The 25,320-nt window shown below is 39.3% G+C and overlaps 1 protein-coding gene across 2 annotated transcripts in view; it reads right to left on the reverse strand.

Annotated features, from left to right (window-relative positions):
* Nucleotides 1-25,320, reverse strand: part of ULK2 (unc-51 like autophagy activating kinase 2) — a 39,075-nt gene that overhangs the window by 10,118 nt on the left and 3,637 nt on the right. For both annotated transcript variants that reach the window (XM_088533078.1, XM_088533079.1), the window contains exons 4-18: nt 16,978-17,010; nt 16,554-16,590; nt 14,620-14,793; nt 13,487-13,560; nt 12,399-12,500; nt 11,978-12,036; nt 11,620-11,702; nt 7,553-7,603; nt 7,142-7,227; nt 6,270-6,441; nt 5,271-5,331; nt 4,945-5,037; nt 2,121-2,258; nt 1,001-1,146; nt 688-768 (exon numbers count right to left, since the gene is read on the reverse strand). In XM_088533078.1, the coding sequence (XP_088389204.1) occupies nt 688-768; nt 1,001-1,146; nt 2,121-2,258; nt 4,945-5,037; nt 5,271-5,331; nt 6,270-6,441; nt 7,142-7,227; nt 7,553-7,603; nt 11,620-11,702; nt 11,978-12,036; nt 12,399-12,500; nt 13,487-13,560; nt 14,620-14,793; nt 16,554-16,590; nt 16,978-17,010 (1,390 nt within the window). The remainder of the gene's footprint in view (nt 1-687; nt 769-1,000; nt 1,147-2,120; nt 2,259-4,944; nt 5,038-5,270; nt 5,332-6,269; nt 6,442-7,141; nt 7,228-7,552; nt 7,604-11,619; nt 11,703-11,977; nt 12,037-12,398; nt 12,501-13,486; nt 13,561-14,619; nt 14,794-16,553; nt 16,591-16,977; nt 17,011-25,320) is intronic.

Raw genomic sequence — 25,320 nt, forward strand, 5'->3', positions numbered from 1 at the left:
TTTTCCCTCTTTTTCTGATGAAACTGCCAATAGCATGGGAATTATAATGGCAAACTGAGACATGTTGTAGAACTTATTTTATATGGATGAAACAATTCCTAGGTATTAGAAATAGCACAGCCTTCATTTTCTGAAGTGCTTGTATCCCAGATGATTTGGGGAAGTGTTTAAGCTTGCAGGGGGAACTGCAAGTTCAGTACCACCTCATAGAATGTCAAAAAAGTGTACCTAATATTTTAGCTAAAGAACTTGCACCTAAGCAACAAGCAGAATAATAATGTGCTGTTAAATTGGACATACTTTCATTCTGTCTCTCTGAAGTTATAGAGCCAGAGTTATACATCCCAAAGTCCTCCTATTCTGTGATAACTGCATTTCTGCTGGCATGCCCACAGTTTATGATTGGCAAAGCTTACTGAATGCTTAGCAACACTCACAGCAGATCCCAGGCATTTTCAAAGGATGTTGCATGCTGAACACTGACAGTTCCCCCTCCCTTTTGTGAGGGCTGGCATGACAGAACTGTCTATCCAAACCACATTCTGAGAAATAGGTTACTACCATTCATTATCATCTATCTGCTCCCAGCCCTGCTCAGCAATTTGAAGAGAGACATCAGCAGAGTTCCTTTTTCATCTCGAAAAAAAGAATCCCTCATTGCCTACAGAATTATCAGAAGTCGCTCACCTGAAAAGTTTCTACTCCTTGATTCATGCCCTTGAAGCTGCCCGCAACAGCAGTGTCCAAGCTGCTCAGGTATGGTTCCAACTATGCAAACAAAAAACAAAATGCAAATTCATACTTCATACCTCACCTACAATGGAAAGCAAAGCAAAACAGAATTTTTGTTACCTTTTGCCAATCTTTTAACAGAAATGATTTCTGCAAACATGATCTGGCAGGGCAGATTTTAGTTTCTGGTAATTTTGAGCACAAACTACTGTTCTGAATTACTGTGGCACATAAACCTCCAGAAATTACTAAGACTTTAAGGGCTCACCTAGTGGTGAAGGAGAATACGGCCTGGAAGATCCTGTGGACAACCTGCGCCCAACAGCCTGTGCAGTGTCTGCAGGTACCGGAGAACAGGAGCCCATCTTCATAAAGCCCATGGGACTGGTATTGGAGCGCCTCACGACCCCAGCCCTGACAAGGTGAAAGCAGGGATTAGACACTACAGCAGCTGTGGTTCTTCAAGAGAAGCTCCAGAATCCTCTAAATAATCAGCCAATAAAGTTATGAAGCTGAGGTTTATTGAACTAATAAGCTGAACCTTTCACACTGAGGAAAAAAAAAAAGCAAGATTTCCATTACATTTTTTTTTTCCCCACAATGTTTTAATTCCATAATAGCTTAGTTGGAGAAAAATAAATATCTATCCCTTAGTACATGGATTCCTACTCCTCAGACAACTCAAACTTGTAATTTCACGGCTGAAATGCCTGTTTTTATGGTAGAAAAAGGAAGAAACCTACAAAAAAGAAAAGGTCCAAAAGTTTACAGACTGAACTTGGCAAACAGGTCACATACTCAGAGGGGATTAAGAGAAAGATCCTTCCCACATGTAGCAAGAGTTATAAAAATCAGAGATCCTGAAAAGCCCAAAAAACTATGGTTCTGTTTTTATAAAGATTACCAGTTTGGGTTAGCCTGTTTCTGTGACTTTCCCTTCATCTGCTTTATGGTCTATAGTAAGTGTCTTTCACACTAGAGCTTTGTATCAAGACAGTCTGGTTAACCAGCACACCAAAAAAAAAAAAAAAAAAGTTCTCTGATATTCTACAGAACAAGGCATTCATCTCATCGCTACTGTGTGAGAACAAAACATAACTTATTACTGACGCTCTAGTTCATGATGTAATGCCACATAATACACAAAGAGGAATTTAAAAAAAAGCAGCAAGGCTTGATCTTTTACCTTCTTGGGTAAGATCTGAGTGAAAATACATGCATATTTTTTAACAGAGAAAAATTCCAACTGTGATCTTGCTGCCAGTTTTGAGGGATTATTACTAGCTTCAGCATGGTCTTGTGAAGAAAATCATGGCATTAACAAGAGAGCACATACATCTATCAAGGTACAAAAAAACTAGAACTGAGAAAAAGGAGTTAAACCTCACCTTGGTGATCCGTGGGGGTTTGACACGGGGCTGGCAGTGGAAGAGAGGTTCTGCTCGATGCGCTGGTAATTCCGTAGCTGAGTGGGAACGGGAATAGGCGCCGTTTCGCTGCGGGGCGACACCGAAGGTTGACAGTGCCTGAAGGTGGACGGCATCGAGAGAGGAGATGAATTGAGGCAGCCAAGTCTTGTCCTAAACTGTACCATTGTCTGAACGTCAGGAAAATCCGAGAAGCAGGTAAATAAACTGATTCTGTCCTCCCCGCACAGGGCACAGCCGTGGCTTGTCTGAGTCCAGCTCTAGCACGTCACTGAGGAGGACAAGGAATCGTTTCTTGCTAACTGGCCTTCCTGCACTGGCGGTTATCAGCCGGAGCGGAGGGCAGGGCACCAGCCGGAGCCTCTGTCATGCTCCGCAGCAACGTGCCGACCCCGGCACTTCCTGCCAAGCGGCCCGCGCTGTTTACCGCGTTTCAAAATAGCGTTCTAGGAAAACCCACTGCGCTGAGAACAGGAAGTTCGGTGGCGAGGCTGGAATGTGTACAAGAGGCACTACCGCGCAGCCAGAGATATCCCCAGAGACGCGGTGAACTTGGAGAGAAAACATGTTATGTAACCACCGACAGAGCCACCAAAACCACACACCTGAACATTAATCCACAGACTGCGACTGCAGATTAGCACTACCCGAGTTCAGTGTCCTGTCACTGACCTGGCTCGCTTCCATGTGCCAGCAGATAAGGGAAACCAAACCACTGCAACGTAATCAGTTATCAACACTTTCAAAGGAAGAATTATGCTGAAAGAATTCTGAACTAAAGGGCTTTCTGGAAGACAATCAGCTTAGTATTTGGTCTTTTATTGACCATCTTTTCAGAGAATAGAAAGGCAAATAAAATAATTTATTAGAGGAAATGAGAAAAAGCTCTCTACAGTTTCCCGAAAAAAAAGCAGTTACAGCACTCACTGCTTGGCTACAGCTGACCATAAAGAAGTCTGTATTTCTGATTCTATTTGTCCCATTCCCTTTGCTATCACTGGAAAGGAAATACTACTTCCTAATACAAATAGTCCTTCCTTAGCAAAAGGAAAGAGTTTGTCCTTTTACAGTCACCTAGTTACTAGATACTACCAAATAATTTGGATGAGCTTGAATAGATCTCAACGAGTCTGTGTTGATGCTCTCTGGCAGCCTCATCAGTTTTACTGATTTCAGACCCACACTTGCAAAATTCCTCAGCTGCACATGAAGGACCCAAGCCTGGCACACCAGCCAGGCAGAGGATGGGATAAATCCATAGCTGCGACCACATGCTAGGTGGGAAGCCCCAAGGCATCTGAAGAGAAGGTCGAAACATAAATAAGCATTTACCAATTTACTACCTACCAGTGAACTGCCTCCACCTATTCTGCCTGAGAACTGCCACCGCTTCTTCCACATGCTATAAAGCAGCGTGACTATGTGTACAATTCATCATTTGATGAATTGGAATAAAAGGAAAAACATATCACAGGAAATAAGGACATTTTGTGAAAAGTCACCCACTATAAAAGAACATATCTCAGCCTGAAAAAAATAAAAGCATCCTGTAGAATCGGACACACACTCTGCTTCCTTCAGACCATGTCCAAAGGAGGCAGTGGGTGACCAAATTTGCTCAGCTGAACTACTGAAGTGCTAACAGTATGAACACTAAGCACTTGTCTCTAACCACACAACCATTTAGCACTTTTCTTACTAAAGTATAAAGAACACACCTATGTTTTTTACAAAATTCTAAAACCAGTATATGACAATTTATTTTAAATTATAATGTGTATATAGAGAGTCGGACACAGACAACGTAGATCAAACAGGTCTTTAAAAGCCAAATCATCCACATTATCTGCCCTTAAAGCAAAGGCTATTGCTTTCTTAATAGCCCATGTCAGCAAACCACACAAAACTGCTTTTCTGGTCAGCACAAAGTAGCAAACTTTCCTCATGACAAGCACTTCTAAACACATAGTGCTGGCTCACACTTCTGCAGTATTAGCATAAGCCAAAAATAAAGCTAACACCATAGTTTGATTCCCCATTTGGCTGCTCATCCTCTATTTTGCACTGAAAACAGTAAGATACACATTGCTCTATCAAAAAATAGATATTAGGTAATATATTAGATATTAAATGAATAGTTAAACACTGTGCTTTATATTTTCCAGGAAGTAAAAGACCCCAGGTAGCACGGATGAATACCAATTTTATTTCACAACGTCAGAAACTGTCTCATCCATACGGAAGAGAGGGACCTTACTAACAGCCTTGCTGATGGAAGAGCTGCAATACACAACCAACTTGCTCATGTTGTTTCTTTGATATTTTAAGAGACACAAATGCCAAAATCACAGTAACAGCTTCTATAGGGCCCACACCCAATTATCAGCCACAAGACCCATGTCCATAGGAAACTAAGTTCCTCTTCTCACACAACTTCTGAAAACATATACTGAATTCAACAGCTTGGCTGTCTAAATAAAGAACATACTGTATTTCATAACACCCAAGGGACAGACCAATTATCTCTCTAAAGTTTCGCTTTCAATCAGTTCAAAATTTAAACAGCCAAAAGAATACTTTGCTTTAAGGAAATCTTTTGGGAAAGCATCTAAGCCAGCAGTTAGCTGCACGACCACTAGCCACTATAACACATTTGGTAGAGAAAGCCTGGAATGATATATCCTGGCTTCTATTTCAGTTCAGTTTCTAGTAGCCATCCACAACAAGGATCCAAAGAAGAGGGAATCTTTTTAAAAGAGAGGAGTATTGAACCTTCATCACACACCTGTTAGCTGTACCAGCAGCAGTACTTCGAGATGAGGCAGAGGATGGTTTCTGTACAGTTCCTGAGCTTCCAGAAATAGTTAATGGTGACTGCCTGTGAAAACAAGAAACACTCAAAAATCTCTTCTTCACACAAGAAAAAAATATTTGCTGAATTCAAGCTCTTTACATAGTCACATTAAATTGAGCTTGGCATATTAATCTTTAAGAAAGTCCACCCAGAGCAATGTACACACGTTAGTGCCAAAAACCCAGCACCCCCATCTAAATCTGCAGTGTCAGTTTTAGAACACGAGCCTTCTTTGGGAGAGAGCTCCGCACACCTACCCTCCACACATCAAGAACTCGCTCGAGGCCCGCCTGCCAGCTGCTCCCAATGGCATATCATCTACAGCAAGCAGAAGAACACATTGAAAACCCACATCACAGCAAAATCTAAAAAAAAAACCCCACATCTCCAGCATTACTGTCATAGAAATAGCCATTACTGACAAGCTTTGTGGAAAATTTTGTATGTTCACAAAACTGCTTCGTATGTGAAAATACCTCTGATATGACCTACAATAAAAATATAATCAGAGAAAGTAGTTCTTTGACAAGTCCTTTTTTTCTCCCTCTGTACTGAGGATTTTGAAATAAAATTCACTGTTTAAGGTTACAAGGTATTAGCATCAGGAAGCATGTGACAGTATCGCAGAGACACTTCAGAAATGAAGGCTCTAATTTAGTCAAATACACAAGTTGGGGGCACTCATGGGTGGAAACCAGCTGAGTGGCTTCATAACAGCAAGGCAGGTTTAGAAGATGCCATAAAATGGCAATGTGCTAAATCAAAGTCTGCCTTCTGTATAAGCCAGATCTGATCCCCAACCTTTCACTTGAAGCATTTGTTGTCTTTTACCTGCACTTACTTATTATTTAACATTCTACCGCGTGGACTGCTCAGTCCAGAGGTCACAGAGTGCCTGCCTCCACTGAGAGATTCCTTGGGTTTATCATCAGCAGCTGTTTACAAAAGACTCATTTTTCAAGTGCAAAAACACCAGTGTTTTTCATTTCTTCAAATGACTGCTGTTATTGAACTCTGCCTGCAGCATTGGCATGTCTAGCCACTCACTAGGTGAAAATAACCCAGAGGGACATTAAGATTCATGTATACTAGATAGCCTCTCTTCAAAGAGCAATCAGCTGAAGAAATGAATTCCCAAAGTGAATTAAGATACGTTTACAGAAAAGGTGGCCAAACAGTAACAGGACATAATGGCATGCTATGAGTGCAGGAAGCTCTAAAATGCAAAAACAAGGAAAGTTCCTCAGATCACTTACATGAGTGATCCGAAGAAATGTTGTGTGGGACAAGAACGAAGTCATCTGTGTCACAAGAGGAGTTTTTGCTACTGGTACTGGCAGAGTCTTTAGACACTTGAAGATAGTTAGGAGGACCCAACGGAGGGGAAGACAAGTTTTCCTCTTGAATATGCTGCATGTCTGGCAGAGACTGGAAGGGGAAAACACCACAAAAAACAAAATATTATAAATCCAGTGTTTCAGAATGTACAATTGTTTCTTTAATTATATAAAAGTATATGTTGCTATATATGTAGTTATATACAGCTATACATAAACCTTCCAAACACATTTTAGGCTAGTTTTGGATTTCTTAAGTCTTTAAAAGATAAGCTGCATCTGAATTCAGAGATCACAAATACCAAATAATCCTGTAATGTCCATTTAGACAGCTGTATATTAATTTGGCAGTGTATTTAATTGACTGCTGTTTAATCAATCACTCTGAGGATTCAGCTGCATCACTTCTAAAAACCACATAAAATGAAAGCCAACAGTTCACATCAGAATAAGGGACCTTAACTGCAAATGTCAATTCAAGAATTATGTGGAACACGCATTATGTTGCAAGTCACATTAGTAACAAACCTGCTAATATTTGATTTTTTTTTAAACCAAATAAACACTTAAAAAGAACAGAAATACACGCACACCAGCCACACACAAAGCACAACAGAAGGAGCAGAGAAGACCAAAGTGTTCTACCAGAAGACCCTTCCTTGCTTTGCACTCTTTAACATGACAGTTTATTACACTGTCCAAGAACTGAAAGATCAAAAATTCAGTAACTCTTGCCTAACACTACAAAAAAGTAATTTTGAAGAGACTATTCTGAAAAACAGAGGACTTACTGGAGGAGAAGCAAAACGACACGGAGAACTACCACAGGAACTGCCGGAGACTGAGCCTGTGTATGTGGGCACTGGTACAGGACAAGCTAGAAGAGGAAAATCCAGGAGAAAATATTTATCTCCCCACTGATTTACTTGCATAACCTCTTACAAAGCTTATAAACACAGCACATTCTTAAATATATGAAGGTATTTAGTTTAAAAGTCACAGGAAGCTGTTAGTTAGTATCATAATTCAGTACACCATAAAACAGAAGGATTCAACTCTTTTAGGCTTGCAACGGAGTATAACAGTCAAACTCAGGAAAATGTCTGAGAAACACTCACTGGGATATTAGGCAGGTTTCCCCTCCTCCCCACATTTACCATTTACATAAATAAGTAGAAACACAAAGCTACAAAACTACTCACACTTTTTGACTGTTGAAACCTGATCCAGGAAAGGGTGGTTGAAAAATGCTTCTGTAGAAGGAGAAACAATAGGTAAGGTGAGTTAACACAGGACACAGAACTTGAAGCCTAGATGGCAGATGATGAATCACTGCTTTTCCTGAATCAGCATTTCATAGCCAGAGGGTGAAGGCTTACAAAAGACTAAAGACTCTATATGTTGCAATGGCACTTGGAAAGGAAACACTATGAACTGAATAACTTCAGAGCAAGAACCAGCAAGGCAACCCAGACTGGATTAAGGGGCACTTCATGAGCATCATGTACAGCAGAAGCCTTCTTCTGGCCATCGTGAAATTAGGTTCTCTATATTCAATATGGCTCAGTTCCGTTTTAATTTGCTTTTCAAAATCATGGGTATCTTTCACTTCGAACACTAAGTATTTCCACTTCGACACTGCCAGCATCTTTCCCAAGGATTGATGCTAATTTATTTTGGAATCTGTTCATGCTGCTCTTTAGGCAGCCAAAGATTCAAACAGAACAGCAGCAATTCTCCACCCCCATTCCCAACAGCAAAACACACTGCCTAGGCAGCTGCTTCACCGTTTAGAGCAGAACTACATAATTTTTTCTTTAACAGTTTGGTCAGTTAACTTGTTACTGTTTCAACAAGCATTTGCTTTTGTTTGTAACCAAATACACTGAGATGCACTTAATTGACTTAGTGCATCCAGTTGGCTAACGGTTTGCATGGCAGGTTTCGTTCTGCAAGAGGAGGCCTCCAGCAGGCCAGGACAAGCTGAGGGATGGAGGAAGCTGGCTGCAGATCTCTGTGCACTGCAACGTTCTGGCAGCTGAGGAAAAACAATGCTGTTCACTGGACCTAAGCAAATGACAAGATAAAAAAAAGAAGCGCTGAGGCCTGCTGTCCCTCTTCCTTCAACAACTTTCTTCAATGACCTGATAAGGAAGGGAGGCTATCTCTAAGGTATGAGCAATATAATGATTAACTTTGATACAAGGACCAGGTGTTCTGGAGCTTTCGTACAACACCTGCTGTTCTAGTCTGTATTGCTGTGAGATCAGCAAGATTTCCAATGCTATTTTTACTTTAACAACAAGCAACTGTGCTCGGTTCTCCACTCTCCCTTTCACTCCCTTGGCTAAGCACATTCCAGAGCAGCCCCTGTGAGGCCCTTCGGCAGCTCGGCCAAGGGAAACACGACTTTCATCACCACCACCACCACTCTGCTTTGTATTTTTCTTTCTAAGCACAAACACAGCCCTCCACTACCGTAAAGGACACGGCCAGTTTCCCCTGTTGGAGAAACCGTCGGGATCAGCACACACAGAGCACAAGGTGGAAATGGTTACTCAGCATCCATGCGTGACCTATCAATTCTTCTCCACACACAAATTTACAAATCAACATCCGAACACTGTCAATGCCACATGCAAAATTATAATCTCGAGTTTCTTCTGGATCTGATTTCTGTTGAAGTTAGTTAGGAGGACAACCAAAACAGTTGATTTCAGGCATGTCCATGTTCAAAAACGTACGCCTGGTTTTCTGAAGAGCAATACCTTCCATTATGCTGCTACCGCTGTTTTGAATTATCCCCCTAAAAATTGATTGATATTTCTTGAGAAATAAACATAGCAGCAATTGAAAAGGAAAAAGCAAACTGGAAAGATTTAAGCATGTAGTAAAGAACCAAAAAAATCTTTGAATCTTCTCTCCACAACCTAACAAATATGCAGTTATTTTCTTATCACAGGCACACAGGAACCACACGTGATGAGACCAATTACGTATTTCAGCACTGCATCAAACCCTGGCTTGCATGAATAACTAAACAGCAATGAGGCAGTTTCGTAAGTACTACCTTAACCACCATGAATAACACGACCTACAGATGCAAGTACAAAGAACTGATCAAGATAAAACTTTTCAGTTACCTTCTAAAATGCTGCCTTGGTTCACGTTAACAAATGATTGCATTAGCAAGAATAGCTAACAAAAACAGCAACAAAAACTCTGCAGGACCCAAGTAACAGACCATCCAGTGAGTACAAAGCACACACAAACCTGCACTCTATTCGACTACTTTTGAAGAGGGAACAGTTCTAGCTCTTCTGAATGAGTCAATGCTACTGATCTGATGGCCTTGAAATCTTAAGAGGCTCGAACATAGTGTTCTGCAACCAAAGATCTCCAGCTAAACAGGAAACGTCAAACACAGCAGTAAACTCTGGCCAAACCACCTCACTTTTGTTAAGGGACTGCCAACCTAGTATGCACTAGGCTTGGCTTTCCCAGCTAATCCAAGCGCAGCCCTAAACAGGCTTTGCACTAACTTGATATTCTGCTAACTTCAGTCAAGAAGCAGTAAAGATGCTGACCAAGTTGCAGGCCAGGTTTCCTCTGCAGCTAATCTCCCGTTTAATATCCTATCCATATGCTCCGTTCTTCCAAGGTTCGCTTCAAAATCTAAGATGGGGAAAATGCAGGTCCCAGCTCCTCCATCCAACCCTACAGAGTCTCTCACTGCTAGTTCTCTGTATCAGCATACACCTGTGCCAGGAATGGCTGAAAAAACAAGGCAACAGTTTGGCTGGTTTGGCCTGTTTCCACTGGTCTGCGTGAAATAAGGCTGCCTCATTTCCGCTTTTATGTGAGGTAACCAAAACATCCACATCACAGAATCAGCAAGTTATGTAGAATTCAAGTGACCCAGACACAGGGCTCTCTCCCTCCAGAGATCTCTGCCCAGACTGGACAGGAAGTATTTGTGGAAAGCAATCAAAGAATTATGCTTTGCAGGTGCCATACCTTTTCCTGAAAAGGAAAAGCATTTTCCACAGCCATCAAAATTAGCTGTTTTCTGTCCTTTTTAAAATTTTAGAACTCACACAATTATCAAGGTACAATTGCTGTTTCCACTGCTTTTTGGTTAAAAGCCAAATATCTGCAGATATTTCACTGAAACACAGAAGTCTAAAGCTAGCAATTTCTAAGCACAACAGTAGGAATTCACACTAGCAAATATGAGCAGTTTAGCTGTTACCTCATTTAATTGCTCTGTGTACATGTTTCGATCTCTATCACCATTAAAACACTTAAGATACTTGAAGACTGCAAGTAAGAAGGAGTAAAAAATGTAAAGCAGTTTCCTAAAACAGGGGTCTTTCATTATTTTTCATTCAATTTCTGCAACCAAACTGACTTTGGGATCAGTAACCTTTTCAAGCAGTTAGGAAAGAGCAATAAGCACAACGGAAATGACTGTGATACGAAATTTAAGGTATATTATAATGCAGGCAGTTGCAGCCACTGGAAAAGAGCCAGACAGGAAAAATCTTTTTCCTTAGTCCTAGTGCAAATTGCTACCCTACACCTGCTTGTCAGAGATAAAGCCTCAGCTTGCAGACAATGGTTTAGTCGAAGACACTTCCCAGCAGTTACAGACACGCAGGTATCAGAAGAGAAACGCTATAAATAGTGCATGATCCCCTAACGTCAAGACTGTTTCTAACATTTTTAATCATTAACTTTTAAATGCTTACAAGCACACAGCAGTTACAAAAATGTTGTTTCTTGGAAACAGAGAATTGCACATGGGACATTTGCACTTTATGATCAAGGAGGTGATCCACATCAAATGCTTTGGACTTGAATGCAACCCTGAAGGAAGCAGAAAATTTAAAAGCAAACTATCCACTCTCCTTAGCATTCAGTTACCACCACTTCTATCTGTGAACAAAGACTAGGAGAGAGAAAAAAAAAAAACTGCACTTAGAATTAAACTCATCTACGTTTCACAGTTAAAACCACAATCAAAGTGATGCTTTGCATATACCACTTACCACTGACTGACAGCAGTTACTCAACTTTGTGTGTTTTTTTTTTTTTTTTTTTTAAAGGGGGAGGCAGTGTTGGGGAGCTATTCCATCTCCTTCATGACAACAGAGATAAAAAGAAAAGGTTTGGGCTTGGTGGAATTGGCTGGACACAAAGTCAAGGCAGTTATTCTGTCTGCACAAACAAGCAATAGAAATTAAGAGAACAAAAGAAAGTTACGTACCAAAGTCCATCCTATCTTTTTGGTTTCTCTGAAGCAAACCCAACAGCAGGTCAGCCAGATAAGCCGATGTTTCCCTAGGAATACTGCATAGAGAAGGAAGAAAACACATTTCTGTTAATTACCTTGGAAATCATCGTTCTGCCACGTCTTTAAGTCTTCACTGCACACGCTCAATGGCCTTAAGACACTTTAAAGTCAGCAAGGTACAAAGATAAAATGCAACATGAGCCACAGACATAATCTGCCATGTCAAGCCAGTAACATCAAGCATTTTTTTTTTTTTTATCAATTCCAGGCGTTCCCAAAGATGAAGGTGTTCAGCCAACAAATAAGTGAAGAAAAGGTCATGGTGACATACCTAGGAATCAAACTCCTGTTCTTTTCATAGAACATTCTCAAGTCTTGAGGACTATTGGCCTGTCGAATAAAAACATACGTTAATTAAAGCTCAATTCAAGGGAGAAAATAGCACTCATCTACACACACACAGAGAGGTTTTTGCATATAGGCACTAAGGAGAAAATCCACGCAATGCAGTAACTTCAGTTCTGAGTTTCCTTAAACATCTGTCCAGGACCGAAAACACTGATCTACAAAGACTTAATTTTGAGCAATTTCTGCTTTGGTATCCTCAAGCCACCTGGCCTTTGATGCACTGACACTACACTCAGGACATCACCCCTTACACTTCTGCTTTCATCACTAGAGGGAAACGCTCCAGGAATTTCCACGACAGTATAAACACCAAAGCAAAGAGAAGAGAAGAAATAAAGTGTTACCTGAAAAGGTGGTTTTCCAACAAGACATTGATAAATCACAGTTCCTATGCTCCACAGGTCTGCTTTAGCATCATAGTGTTGAGACATAATCACTTCAGGGGCCTGAAAAGTACAGGAGAATCTTAGAAGGCAAAAACAAAAGAAAATACAAAGCCAGAGAAGTACAAATTACACAGTTTGTCTGCCACATCAATCTCAGAGCAGTGTAAAGAGATCAATTTGTTGAAAGAATAAATACTCCCAGGCAAAAGCAACATTTTAGTCTGCATTATTACATGAATTGAGAGGTAACAATTTTATTATATTATCTAAAATTAAAGTTCTGCTTTAAAAGCACAGGCTAGAAATGTTGTTATAAAGAAACAAGTTAACAATCTGCACATATGGAAATAACAGGTAAGTTATTTGGTTCATGTAGTCTGATTTGCGGGCAAATAACCAAGCACTTCACAAAGTCATAATCACCATTTTACAGATAAGAACACCAAGTCATGGGAAAGAAATAACTTTCCCATGACCATACAGTTGTCTAGTGGCACTGCCACAAACAGCTCAAAAATCACAGGTGATTAACTCCAAATTGTTTAAAAAGCACGAACAAAAAACACTCATGTGTGAGAGAATACATTAAATAACCGGAATGAAAGCATCAGCTCATTTTCTAGTACTGGTGTAAAGATAATCTAGTTTATATTTATCATCTTCCACTTCTCAAAAAAAGTGGGAAAGTGCCAGAGCCCACTGCAGGGAAAAAAAAAAAAAAAAAAAAAAAGGCACACAAAACCACTCATATAGGGGAATTCATTACTTTGAGCCAAGAAATTGATGCTGAGATGTACCACTTTTTAATTTGCAAAGATTTTTCTTCCCTGCAGTGCTAAGGAACATCTCAATTTGTGTCTCATTCCTTAACAACTGTGATCTCCAAATCACAAGACCACAGATGCTTGTCAGACTCCGGAAAGGTGAATTGCACATCACTCTTGAAGCAACAACAGGCATTTGCCCATCTGCAAACAGCAGGTTATTTCATTCTGGGAACAGAATGCTTGACACAAGCAACATGACCTGAAGAAATAGTTACTTACCATATACATAGGGGAACCACACAGAGTTGCAGCCATCATGTTGCTATGCAGATAACGAGCAAAACCAAAGTCAGCTATATAAAGAAACACATTTGTCAATGACAAGACAGATAATTTTCTACTTTTTGCAGTCTAGAAATGATCTTTTATTGAAATCCAACTCAATTAACAGTCAGAGAGGAAAAAAATAGGTATAATATACAGCTAACTTCATGGAATAGCAAAATCTGTGGTATACACTGAAAGAAGAATGCAGCATCTTTCCAATCAGTGAGCCAAGAAACAGCAGTGGCATCGTTTGTACAAACTGGGGCTCAGCCAGCTCCCAGCTGCAGGGTATGCTGTCTGGCGTCAGCAGGAAAGGATTAAAGTCAGTAGCTAAATATAAATGGTTCATTAAGAGTGATGAATATACAATCTGCTGCAGTTAAATCACATCAGGTAGAAGGTGAAGTTAAGTTTTCAGATGCCTCAATTTTCACACAGGCAAAAAGATCTGAAATTATCAAGCAAGAGAAGAAGGGAAGTTTTGTCTCATCTGTGTCGTTCAGAAGATGGGAGTGCTTTTGCTGGAACTGACCTCAAATCTTGCATAAGAAAAAGCAAAGAATCTGTTAAAAGCAAGGTCTTTTTCAGTGGATATTTAACAGACAGAAAAATCAAGATTCCTGGAATCTTCGAAGTCTGGTGGTTTCCTGAGCAGCTGATATCTCTACCCAGTTACAAGGCCAAATCTCTTGCCAAAAATAGATCATCTGCATTTCTAAACCTGCCAAGACACCCAGTGTGGGGGTGAAGGTGTCTACCACAAAATAAATAAATAAAGAAATCTGAAGCTGAAATGGCCTTAAGGCCATTCAGAAATTACAGATTTACATCTAATTAAAATATTAGAAACATCAGCTCGATAGCGTTTTTTCTTCCTGCAGATTTAATCAAAAAGGTCTTTATGACTCAAGCTTATTTAAACTGAGAATCTGCATTGCAGCATAAAGCTCTTTCTTCTGGACTTACTCTGATTTGAATCAGCTTAATACTCAGCATCAGCTGCATAGCCAGTGCATCTTCTATGCTTCAGTTACTTGTGAGTAGGGAAACAACCATCTCCTTAGATGAGAGGAAAGTGTATTTACCTATTTTGATGCGTATGCCACTGACACTTGACTTCCTACGACTTGCATAAGACAACAGAATGTTCTGTGGTTTAAGGTCTCTATGAATGATTCCTTTACTGTGCAGAATCCGCATAGCTGCTGCGATCTGCTGCAGGAACACGCGGATGGTATCTTCACTGAGAGTCCCTTTAGCTGAAAATAACATACACATTAGCACAGATGAGAAAACAGCATCCTTGGACAAAAAAAGTAATAAATTTCACAGTAATCAACAGTGAAAACAATGAAGACAATCAAATCAACAGTGAAATCATTAAAAATAACCCAGTTTCCCATATTTTTCTATAAATGGATAGATCTAGTTATATATTCGTCTCCATCGTTCTACCCTAGCTTTCATACTCTAAATTATCTGCTTTTACAGTATTTTACTTAAATGTAATTTGAAAGTTTTTTCAGAATATACGAAATCATTTCTGCAGCCTGGAAGAGTTCTGAACACAGGGGCTGGATTACATCATGAGCCTTTCCAAGGATATTAATGGAAGGTGAATTAAGCTTTTAATATACACAGTTACCATAACAATAGCTGTTCACAAGGATTCATTCAGCATATTGCAAACGTAAAGGCAGGTAAACAATAAGGATGTTCACCAGAACAATAAAGATTAAAATATCCATTCAAAATTCTGTTTTTAAGAAGAATCAATTTGTTTTGATGCTGTAACTTCTGCCTTCGCTTTGGACAGAGCCATGCTGAAGGGTAAAATCTCTACTGAGCCCAAACCTCCTCTTTGTACTCATTATTTAAGTAATTCAATGTATTTTTAAGGTCACATCTTTGAAAAGAACGCAAGTAAAAATCAGGAGACAAAGAGCAACACCCAAAAATATGACTTTAAAAATAGGAAATCAGTAAGTGTTTTTTTTACCATGCTACCTCTGGTTTGATAACTCTTCCCATACATACAAATAAGGCAACATTATATTCAAGAGTTTTGGAAGCAGTGACAAAAAGCATTTACTGCCTATGCATTATTTTATTCATTCTTTTATTCTTAGCTTGCAGGTTTTATTTTTGAAGTGATATTTAAAATAACTTGGAATTATTTTTAAACAAACGCAAAACGCTTCCTACAGCATCAAAGTTTAGTTTTTAAGTTCCTGGGGTTGTATAGAGGACATGAACTGCATCTGCTGATGACCTTGACCGCAGATAGGATGTAACACTCAACAGACCCTTAGTCAGTCCCTGGGCAGACATTAAGATTTTTCTTTGTTAGTTTTAAGAAAACCATTGGAAGGGCTGTCTAGGAGACAGGCGACAGCAGTCCAGCTCTCCAAAAGCAAAAGGCTTCCCCTTCTGCCCCCCAGAATAGCAGAAATCAGAGCAACCAACAAGAACTGCTATATTTAATTCTGGCTTTACATTTACAATCAGAGATCTGCCATTTTGAAGCACTTGTCTATCTGGCTTGATTAGCGCTAAGACCAAACAGGCATCACAGAATGAGATCAAGTATCCTGAAAATTAACTGGAATGTGGCCAGAAAGTTTTCACATACAAGAGTGCACATTCTTCCAGATGACGCTCTGGGGAAGGAAGAACAGGGAGGAAGGCCAGCTCCAGCTGCCCACGTATCGTACACTTCCATATGAGGGGAAGCCTCCTGACTGTATCCGAATGAAGCATCCCTACATTTGTTCAAAACTCTCCCTATGGAGCAGCTAACGTAGAACTGATTAATAAATTCAATGGATCTTACAGTGAGGGCACTCCAAGATCACACCAGGAGAAGCAGCATTATGAAGTTACAGCCATTCCATAATTAGGAAAATAAATATTCAAACCACAAGCAAAATCTCAGAAAAATACTGATGGATTACACAAATACAGAATACAAACATGTAACGCAGTAACTTCCTAACAGGGAAATATAGTAATCAGTTACCTTGCAAGTAATCTGCCAAATCCCCACCATTGCAGTACTGTTAAGAAAAAAAGTTTTTACTCAAAACATGAGCACTGAAAAACACAGAAGAATTTTTACTTTGCAATCTTTTTATTAAAATCAGATGACCCTTTCCAGGTGTTTGTCTTAATACTGTTTTTCAGTTTATAATTATTAATTCAAAGCATAGCACTTCATTAACACTTTCAGATTCAAAAAACAATGATGAATAATTTGCAAAACAAAAAATACCAAGATTAGTACTGCATATGAAATTAATGAACTACTTTTCAAAATTACTTATTATAGCAAGTCAAGGTTACTGTGTAGTTATGTCCATCAAGTTTTTTTTTTCTTTTCCTAAGCATTTTGTCCAAAAACCACTCTTAAAATCAGCCAAGAAGAAATATACATTGACACATACCTCCATTACCAAAAAGACAGAATTAGGCATTTCCTAAAAGAGAAGAACAAGTCCCATTTATGAATGTGACATGACAAAGCCCAGGACACTTGCATTAACCAAGCACAATAGGTGATTTTCAATCAACTGAGACACCTTTACATTAAAGGCAGCATTTGCTACCATTGGAACAGTAAGCTCCCTATAATTAAGGATTTCACATTTTAGAGAGGCATAAATACGTATAAAACAATCACCAGACAAAACCCTGAAGACTGGAGCTATCCTTTCAAACAGCAGCACACAGCAGATAGTATCAGCTTCTGGGGTATTTGGGCTCCTTGGCTTTCTGCTGCCTCCAACAGGTCTCTCAATCACTATATTAAAAGCCCCTGCTAATCAGTATACATTTACTATAAGACAGCACTGAAATGAGTCAGTACTGGAATAGTAATATTTGGTCACAAATATGCAGGATACAAGTCAAAATGGAAAGCCAGACAACTCTGCTATGAAAATCAGTTTTCCATAGGAGGAATTCCACAGTTATGTTCCTTACTTTTTGGCAAAACAGCTTCAGTTCTGCCATCTGAAAAACCTGAAGGTCAAGTAGAATTCAGGGATCTGTTACATGTCTGAAATAATCTGTATCCCCAAATGCACCTTCAATTCCCTCTCTTGCAACAACTGAGTAAGAGTTACTGAAGGATGCATTAGCTCATTCTAGTTATGAATTGTCCACATACTTCACAAAACACCGTGAAGACTTCTGGGCTTAAACTAGAATAGTGAAAGAACTTTTAATTTTTTACAAACATTTATTTTGTGTCAGAAAAAGAAAAGTCTGCCTATACACACACACACTCCAGGAATCAGCAAGTTTTTCTACAAAGACTCCTGCACAAACCTTTTCTGCTGTGCCTATAAAGCTGAGGATGCTCAGAGATTTAGACAGTGTAAAAACTTTTTTCCTCTCTAAGCCATGTAAGAATGCAAGTAAATAACAGAGAACTAAAGGGAAGAAATAGATGCTAAATAAAATGATGTTTTAGTTGAAAGGTACTCTGATACAGTGTTCACTTTAAAACCATCTTAGGCATTGGCTGCTTGAGAGTTTGTAGGAAAATAAGTTTCTAAGATACTTTTAGAGCGCGAAAGGGCATGCCAGGCAAGGTCAGGCAAGTTCCACATTTGGAAGCAGAACTGTAGCCTGTCTGGCTGTATTCTGTAGACTACTGCCAAAAAAGCCAAAAGAGACATTGCATGGCAAAGCGAAACCTGTCAACTCTGCTGTTTTTCTCAGTACTTCTTTAAAATCTCAGCACACACTCAATTTGACCACACTGGCAAGGACTTCCACACATAGAATCATTTTCAAGGGTGCACAAAAAGGTCAGTATCAGCTAGGAAACTGAAAACAAACAGAACAAAACTAGCAAACCAACCCACAAGAGCCCAAAACAAACCCCGGTGCTGTCACGATAACCCCAGAGCTGGATGCAAAGATGAACAGGGGGGCTTTGACACCGTCAGTGCTCACTGCTGTGGTGCACTACTGCTGTCCAAGAGATCTTCACTAAGAAACCCAAGGCACACACAACTGCAAGAATAACCTGTTGGAAATGAACTGGATGTTTTAAGGTTAATTACACTCAGTCCCTTCACTTTCTGCAAGCATTTGCTTTAGCCACTCATCTGTGTTCCAGCAAGGCACTTGAGGTTTCTTCCAGCTCAGAACATTGAGCGTATTACAGATTTGTTTACTTTTTGACATCAGTTTCAAAGAAAGCAAGTTTCTAGGAATATTAGTGAAGTCTACTGGGAATGCAGAGCTAACTCCAACCAGTATAGAATATTAAGCAAAAGGAAATCACATTTGGGTAAGTCCCAATTTTTCAGTGTTTCTGGAACAGCTGCTGCCAAAATGAGCCATAATTTGCAGTTTTATAAATGCCTCAAAACCTAGGTGAGGTTTATCAGAAAGTCAATACACTAAAGCAAAAAGAGACAAGCAAGTGCCTCCTCCATAGATTACTAAAAATATGTAGTGATAAGCCTTGTTTTTCCTACACTACTCCTTTGCAAGAAAGTCTTCTGAAACAAAAATTCATCTTCTTTTATGAAACCTAAGGATGCCAGGCAACCCACAGCTACAATCACAGCATCTGAAGAGTCTATCAGCACTAAACTAATTCCAAATACTTTTCATCATTTCCCTCCCCAAAAAGCTAGTCTCATACTTGAAGGATGGAAGGATCAGCCAGGACACCTGCTTCCACTCATCTCTGACATACTTGCTCTGTGACTGTAAATAAATCTTTTTCCAAGCAACAAGAACTGCTATTCCCTCAAACTGGAACCACAAGAAGCAATTCCCTTTAAAGTGTTCTGAAGTCTTTAATAGGAGTTGTTTTCCCACACAAAATGAGAAAATGGAAAGCTATCAGCAGTTATGATTTTTTCCTGTGCTTCAAACTATAATGCATTAATCCATACTCTGAGAATCCAGTTTACCAAACTATGACTTTTGCCAACAGAGGATCACTTCACTTACAGGACAACAGCAATGTGCAAAGGCGGAAGCCCCAAATTCATCTCTTCAGTGACAGGAAAGCTTAGCTAGTGGATATGCTCCTGAACACAGTAATCCCGCAAATCAGAAATAAAAGTCCCACAGAATTAGTGGCTGCACTATGCAGCAAACACTGCAGAAAAACAGCAGCTTGCGGGAGTACGTAATGCCCAGCTCCTGACAGACATTTAGCAGTCCCAAAGCTAGGAGAATCTCTTTTCTGGATTCCCTTGGAAGCAAAGTTTACCCAGCCTTTCTTCCTCCAGCTATCCACTCTGAAGGCAGGCTCTTCTGAGGACTGCAGAGAGGCAGATCTGTGAATTTCATCCTGGTTTCGGAGAAATAATGGCAAACTGACTATAGAGTGAAATTACAAACCCTGTATTAAATATGCTCTCAGAGTAACTTTATGTTATGTTCAGAAGATTTGATAACTGAACTATTCTAACAAAACTGTCAAACTTGATCTAGACTTCTAAAGCTCTTCCATTTAATATAGAATGTTTACAATATCTTACAGTAAATGTGCACTGTGGTGTTCAGGTATTTTCCACAAATATGCAGAAGTTTCCCCACTGCATTCAGACCACCCATTCCAGTCCATTCTCCAGATATCTGGGACCTGCTCTACAATTCACTAGGCGTTTTACAGATCATGACACTTCTTTTTAGCCCAGCATGTAGCCTCATCCACTACAAGACTATACAAGTAATCCTGGTTCCTTCCTAATTTGCATGCAGTTTGGAAAGGGAGCTTTGGAAATCATTAAATACCATTTCCAACTGCTGTTGAAATTACAGACTATAGACTATATTTGATTTTCCTCAAATACCATTGCTCAGTTTCTTCTTGACTGATATGTTTGACTAACCCAGTGATTTTTTTTATTATTAAAGTCACAGTAAGAAGTAGAGTGGGTTTCTTTAATGCAGGTCAGGATTAATCCTTTTTTTTTATTAAATCAGCATAGCAGACTGGGAAAATCTCTTTGCAAAACCTCTAATCTGGTCAAGAGTCATATCTAATTTGTATTGCAGAAGTAACATTTTGCATAGTGCTGCTAACCAAGCTGCCCAGCCATGTTTCATACCCATTTTTCCACACAGCCAAACCTCTTTCAACTCCTCACCCATGCAAGCTCCAGTTCAAAACATCTGGAATGGCTCATCAGTTCAGTTCCTCACATTTTGCATTAGTGGTTTTGAACAGTCTGAGAATATAATCTCCATTTTGAGAATATGTTCAGAAAGCAAGTCAAATTTGCTATATAACTTTTCCCCATTTAAATTGCTTTATTATTTTTAATCTCAGACTTCCAACCTTTGTCTCAGGCGAAGCAAAATTCCAACCCAAATCAGACTCAGCAGAGTAGTTCCATTTAACACCCCAGACTTCTTTTTGGTTAGAAAGTCCTTCTTTAGAAGAAACTCAAGTCTGCAATGAGCTTTCAGTGAGCTGCCAAAGCAGAACTGGTGACAAATAAATAGTTACTCCACTTTTGCTCCATGTTTATAAATTCTGTTTAGCTACAGTTTATGATCCGAATCCCAAGAGCACGAGTTAGCCTGAGAGCTTGTACGCTGCAGTGAAGTGATTAATTTTCTGGTATTAATTCATGCTGCATTTATAATTTCTTGACCATAAGTGTAATCCTTTTTTTGGAGAACAAATATGGCAAAAATTCTAATGATTTAGTGAAAAATACTGGTCCACATTTATTTTGAAGCTATTTCTCACTGTATTATATGACCCCTTCATTTTGCCTTGTGAGTGCACCACAGCAGCAGCTTCTAACATGAAAGGACTGAACATTCTGCTGGTTCCAACTAAATCTTAAGTCTCAGACTAAATGTCAGTTGACATCTGCCTGTAGGATTCAAATAGCATGTATGCTGCCAATTATTCACATAAAAGAGCAATTAGCCATGGGAAATACACCACAACAGCAGTACCATTCACTTTCTGGTATGTGAAATGTCATACTTCAATATATATGGTGGGTACGAATCTGCAACACACTGGCTAGCTAAACAACACAAGAGAAAGACAAAACTGTGTAGCAAAACTGGCACAGCTAGTATATCAAAATCTTTACATTTCCTAAAAGAGGGATTTTTTTCTTTTCTTTTGGTCCAAAACTACTTTTATTATTTGTGGAGGGGAGAAAAAAAAAGTTATCCGAACAACATGTTTTCATATTCATATTCCCACTCAGGGAGGATGGATATTGGCAAATATGGAGACCTTAAAGAGCTCAGGACAAAAATAAAGATATTGAGACATTCTCACTTAAAAGAGGCTGTGCCAGAAAAGGCTTAGGATGAAAGTTTGGATGCAATCAAAACAGCAAGACAACAGGCTCAAGATCACACACCGGAACCCCTGAAGCAACCACCCCAAGAAATGCAGGCGATTCCAGGAGAGCAGCAGGAATCTTTGAGTAAACTTAACAAGAACACTTGATTCACACTGGTAAAACAGCAGAAGCAGCTGTAGATATTTTATCTGCTTTGCACCGACAAGCTCAGACAAGGAACAACTTCTGTTCAGATACTGTTTCTCCAGTACCAAGCAAGGAATTAGTTATCTTTAAACTACTGTTCAAACAGCAAACTTCAGGCTCTATACAGTGTAGGTATTAATTCATTCTACTAAAACACCTCTTCCCAAGATACATTACAGGCTTTCATTCCACTGTCTGACATTTTAAAGAGGTTTTGAATTAAATTATTTTCTAAAACAGGCACTGTCTGGCACTGAAAAGATTAGCTCTATTCAACACGCACTTGGGATCATGAACTGTAGAAAACTGTAAATTCGTGGCCTAAATATAGTGCATTCCAAATAATTTACTGATACCTTCAGACTCAGAAGAGAATTTTGTCCAAGGAACTTTTTGCTTTTAAGGTTAGGTTGTTTTAGACTCTCTACTTTTGAGAAACAGTGGATTACTCTTCCCTAATTAATGTGATGAGACCCAAGATTCTCTGATCTTCTTTGCAGGATCAATGATATCCCATAGCACTACCAGAGCAACAAGAGCTGTATCTATTTTTGTACATGTGTATGTGTATGTGTGCATATATACACACACGCACACACACTCATACCATTTTAGTGTTACAGGAATTTATTCTGGAATGAAAGAATGCCAAACTCTTGCACAAGAAGAGAGTCTCAATGGCTTATGTCTTGCTAATCACCTACTATGTTCTGATTTTTTAAAACCATCTCACCTAATTTAAAAAAAAAAAAAAAAAGTATTTCACCTTTAGAAGTGAATTCCATATATTTACTTTTCAGAGCCCTGCTACTGCAAAGCATTTCTCCTTCACATATGGAAACTTCCTATGTAAGTGTCTCCACAAGTTTTCAGTCTCAGAATTGCAGCTCTCCACATCCTGCTTGGGGCAGCTCCGAGGTGTCACAAGCAGCAGGGATCCTCACTGCTCACAAAAACCTGAGTGCAAAGCAAACCTGTCAGCACAGCATGAATCACCTGACAGAAATCACGGGCAATTATTGTGCTGACATTAGTCCAAGAGGCTTTAGTTCCATCCAAAGCATAGGCAACATCAATGGCTTACCAATTCATCTGGGGACATCTCCAGGTGAATGGGCATGCTGGAAATTTAATTCAGTGGAGGCCAAAAGTAATATATCATGGTGGTGTTTGTAACCAGCTGAAGCAGCAGCAAAGAATGTTTTTTAAAGGTTCACGCAGTATGTGCAGCATGGCTCACAGATCTCTCTAGATCCAACTACAACTCCTAATGGCACACATGTTTATTACATGGACTTGGGCAACCGATCACAGATCATGCAATAAGACGACAACCATAAATGAACAGAGATGGAAGAGGAGGAATATGTGAAGCTACCTTCCGTGAACACAATTCAAAATGAAGCCTCCTGCAATATGTAAAACATTAACTACACTTTCATTCTCAATCTTAAAAGATACATTCTAAATTGCTATATAGAAGTACAACTTTAATCTCAAAGTACCACCAATACATACAAGCAACCTCACGTAACACCACAAACGATGTAAAATACTTATTCTTCATTACAAGTCATTTACACTTCTTTTACGTGGTTTTGCCACTTGTATCGTGCACGCACTTTCCCAGCTGGACACTTACTACAACAATTGGGTGTTATTCAGTTAAATGGTCTGCCAAACAGTTTATCTGAAACAAGGACATTTTCCAATATCTAACCAAGATTAAAAAAATTAATAACAATAAACAAAACCAGCACAACTATAAAAATAAAACAGACTGCCAGGCACACTGAGAACTCCCTACTGTGAGGGACTCTAGTGGCTGCAGCACAGAGAGGAAAAAAAGTTCTTGTTGCTAAAAAATTGCTTGAATTCCCTAAGTCTTATCTACTGTAAAATATCTCTGTGTTCACAATACTATGACAACAAAAAGGACAGCACATGCTTGAACATGAAATCCTAGAGAAAATTAGTAGGTGCACCAGACTACCAGACATGGGCTTGCATAGCGTTCGTTCTTGCTGGGTTATAAGTTAATGTAATCACAAGTTAATGATAGAGTATTTCACAAACACAGTCCTATGTAGAAAAAGAAAGGCTTACTTGTGCTAGTGTCACATACTCTAGAGTGTATTTGCAAATTTCTTGTACAGAAGTAGCACCCTACTGACAAGCTTTATACTTGCTATGAATGCATTTTAAATATACCCAAGGTCCGAGACATTTTTTCCTTCTCTTTGCTGTAACTCTTTGTATTTCAGTGCAGCATTCAGTGCCAAGCAGGAACATCCCCTTTTCAAGTTGAGAACACAGGCCTAATCACTCAAGTCTTGAGTCTAACATTTACTCTAAGGGCACCCTTTCACCTGTAGCAGAACAGATGCGTATAGAAGCTAAGTTTCTAAATAACCTTTATGTAAAGAAATCACAAATAAGCACAGCACTGTCCTCTTCTCCCTAATGGATGCTCAGTGCAGAAATCAAAAGGAAGAACAGCTTCAAGACTTACAGTTAGATGATGTACAACGTTAAGTCAACAAAACACATCATACCAAGTCAAGTATCTTCAGGTTAAGCTTCAAAGCTTAATAAGTAATCTTGCATGTAAATGATAAATGAGAAAGCCAGCTGCTTACTCACACACCAACACCCTGTCAGCAACTGTTGTTTCTCTTAAGATGTCTGGATATACTATATTTAGGATGCTGAGAAATTATTTCCATTTAGCATCTCGGGAAAGCTTCATGTCTTCAAGAAGCACAAGAGGTTTTACTCTCTCCCCCACCAGCTAATACCACTCAAAATGCAAAATTTTGAAGCCAAGACACAGAAAGGAGAAAGTCTACACACCCAAATAGGAACTTTTTATGCACAGCCCACTACAACATGAACACCATTAATTATATCAAGAGTCAACAGACATTAATACACATCCTGTAGCATTATATACAATAAAACCTGGGTCTACTTGGTGTGAACACAGATTTCCATATCTAAACATCTATGTGCAAGCTGAAAATCTTTTAAGACACAGTCATAGAGAGACAGAAAACGCTGAAGAAGGTTGAAATGTCTGTTTTACATTGATCTAACTATGCGGTGCCCCAAGGGTTGTTCTTAATAATTTTATTCATAAATGTGACTGTATTTAAGATTAGAATTGAGCCCAGGAGATAAATGTATAGCCCTTACTCAAGAAGAGGGAAGGGATGCATAATTCACATCATCTTGTGTTTAGCTTTACTCAATACTAACAGGCCTTAGGATACAAATAAATAAATAAAT

Source organism: Tinamus guttatus, unplaced genomic scaffold (genome assembly GCF_059628265.1).
Source record: "Tinamus guttatus ecotype Peru unplaced genomic scaffold, ASM5962826v1 Tinamus_guttatus_pri_ptg000480l, whole genome shotgun sequence".
NCBI lineage: Eukaryota > Metazoa > Chordata > Aves > Tinamiformes > Tinamidae > Tinamus > Tinamus guttatus.